Source organism: Neopelma chrysocephalum, unplaced genomic scaffold (genome assembly GCF_003984885.1).
Source record: "Neopelma chrysocephalum unplaced genomic scaffold, ASM398488v2 Primary Assembly neopelma1_134, whole genome shotgun sequence".
NCBI lineage: Eukaryota > Metazoa > Chordata > Aves > Passeriformes > Pipridae > Neopelma > Neopelma chrysocephalum.
Genome location: NW_020897796.1, coordinates 3,278 through 5,148, shown reverse-complemented (window position 1 = coordinate 5,148; position 1,871 = coordinate 3,278). Strand labels below are relative to the sequence as shown.

The 1,871-nt window shown below is 38.1% G+C and overlaps 1 protein-coding gene across 1 annotated transcript in view; it reads left to right on the top strand.

Moving 5' to 3' along the window:
• The window catches only part of LOC113975151 (puromycin-sensitive aminopeptidase), a 32,684-nt gene that overhangs the window by 28,331 nt on the left and 2,482 nt on the right, over nucleotides 1-1,871 (top strand). The window contains exon 15 of the mRNA XM_027698891.1: nucleotides 404-632. Coding sequence (XP_027554692.1) covers nucleotides 404-632 — 229 coding nt within the window. The remainder of the gene's footprint in view (nucleotides 1-403; nucleotides 633-1,871) is intronic.

The window sequence follows — 1,871 nt, the reverse complement described above, 5'->3', positions numbered from 1 at the left end:
GAACTGGTCCCAAATTAACAAAAATCTGAATGAACTGGTCCCAAATTTGACAAAAATCTGAATTATCTGGTTGGATATACCAGCAGGTGTTATTTTTCTGTGCTTGGAGCTGTTGATCTCCTGATTAATCAATTAATCCAAATTTTCCTGGCAGTGCTGTGCTCGTACCAATCCATGGGAAGCAAAAATGACTTTTTCATGCTCCCAATTTAAGAAAAAAAGCAAAGATTAAATCTCTTTGGTTAAATCTCTTTGGTTAAATCTTTTTGGTTAAATCATATTTTGGTGAGTGTAAAACCAATAAATAAAATAATAAATAAGTAACAAGCAATAAATAAATAAAACAATGAGTTTTTCAGTGTTTTAATTCTGCCTGAAAATCCGATTATTCCATGTTTTTTCCCTCTCCCAGGCCCGAGCTGGAATCATTAGCACTGTGGAGGTTCTCAAAGTCATGGAAGCTTTTGTGAACGAGCCCAATTACACCGTGTGGAGCGACCTGAGCTGTAACCTGGGAATCCTCTCCACCCTCCTGTCCCACACAGACTTCCACGAGGACATCCAGGCCTTCGTCAGGGACGTCTTCTCACCCATAGGGGAGAGGCTGGGCTGGGACCCCAAACCTGGAGAGGGTAGGAAACGTCTGCTCTGCAATCCTGGGGGGGCTCTGGAAAATTCCTGGTGGATAAGTCAAGATTTGGGGGGAAATTCTGTGAAATTTGTGTCAATAATTCAAAATTACGGGGGAAAATTCTGTGAAATCCAGGGGTGGGTTTGGAAGTTTTGTGTGTCGATAATTCAAGATTTTGGGGAAATCTTTTTGGAAATCTTGTGTGTCAATAATTCAGAATTTTGGGAAAATCTCTTTGGAAATCTTATGTGTCAATAATCCAAAATTTTGGGGGAAAGCTCTTTGGAAATCTTATGTGTCAATAAGTCAAAATTTTGGGGGAAACCTCTTTGTGTCAGTAATTCAAAATTGTGGGGGAAAATTCTGTGAAATTTAGTGGTGGGTTTGGAAAAGTCTAAATGAGCCATCAAGAATTTGGGAAAGGGGTTAGGGTTCAAAATTTTCAAAATTCAAAATTTTGGGGGAAATCTCTTTGGAAATCTTATGTGTCAATAATTCAAAATTTTGGGGGAACCTCTTTGGAAATCTTATGTGTCAGTAATTCAAAATTGTGGGGGAAACCTCTGTGAAATCCACTGGTGGTTTTGGAAATCTTGTGTCAATAATTCAAAATTTAGGGAAAATTCTGTGAAATCCAGTGGTGGTTTTGGAAATTTTGTGTGTCAATAATTCAAAATTTTGGAGGAAACCTCTTTGGAAATTTTGTGTCAATAATTCAAAATTTTGGAGGAAATCTCTTTGGAATTATGTGTCAATAATTCAAAATTTTGGGGGAAACCTCTGTGAAATCCAGTAATGATTGTGGAAAACTCTAAATGAGCCATCCAGAATTTGGGAAAGGGGAGAGAAGGGAGGAAAAGGAGGCATTCAAGGGGTATTTTTATACTTAAAACCAGACACAAAACCCCCAAAAGAACCTTCTGTTATTCACAAGTTAAAAGGGGTGAAACCTTTCTGTACCTGGTAAAAATTCTCTGCTAAATTTCCACCTGCTGGAGTGCAGGAAAATCCTTGGATTACAAGGATGGAAAGCCATGTATTTCCATGTTTACCTGTCCTGGTGTAGGTAAAATGGTTCAAATTACTGACACAACTCAGGTTTTAAACTCACAAGTTGTGTCTGGGCTGGAATCTTCTTCTCCTCCTTTTTGTGAAAAAAATCAATGTATTCCCCACCAAAAATCAATGTATTCCTCCCACCAAAAATCAATGTATTCCCCACCAAAAATCAATGTATTCC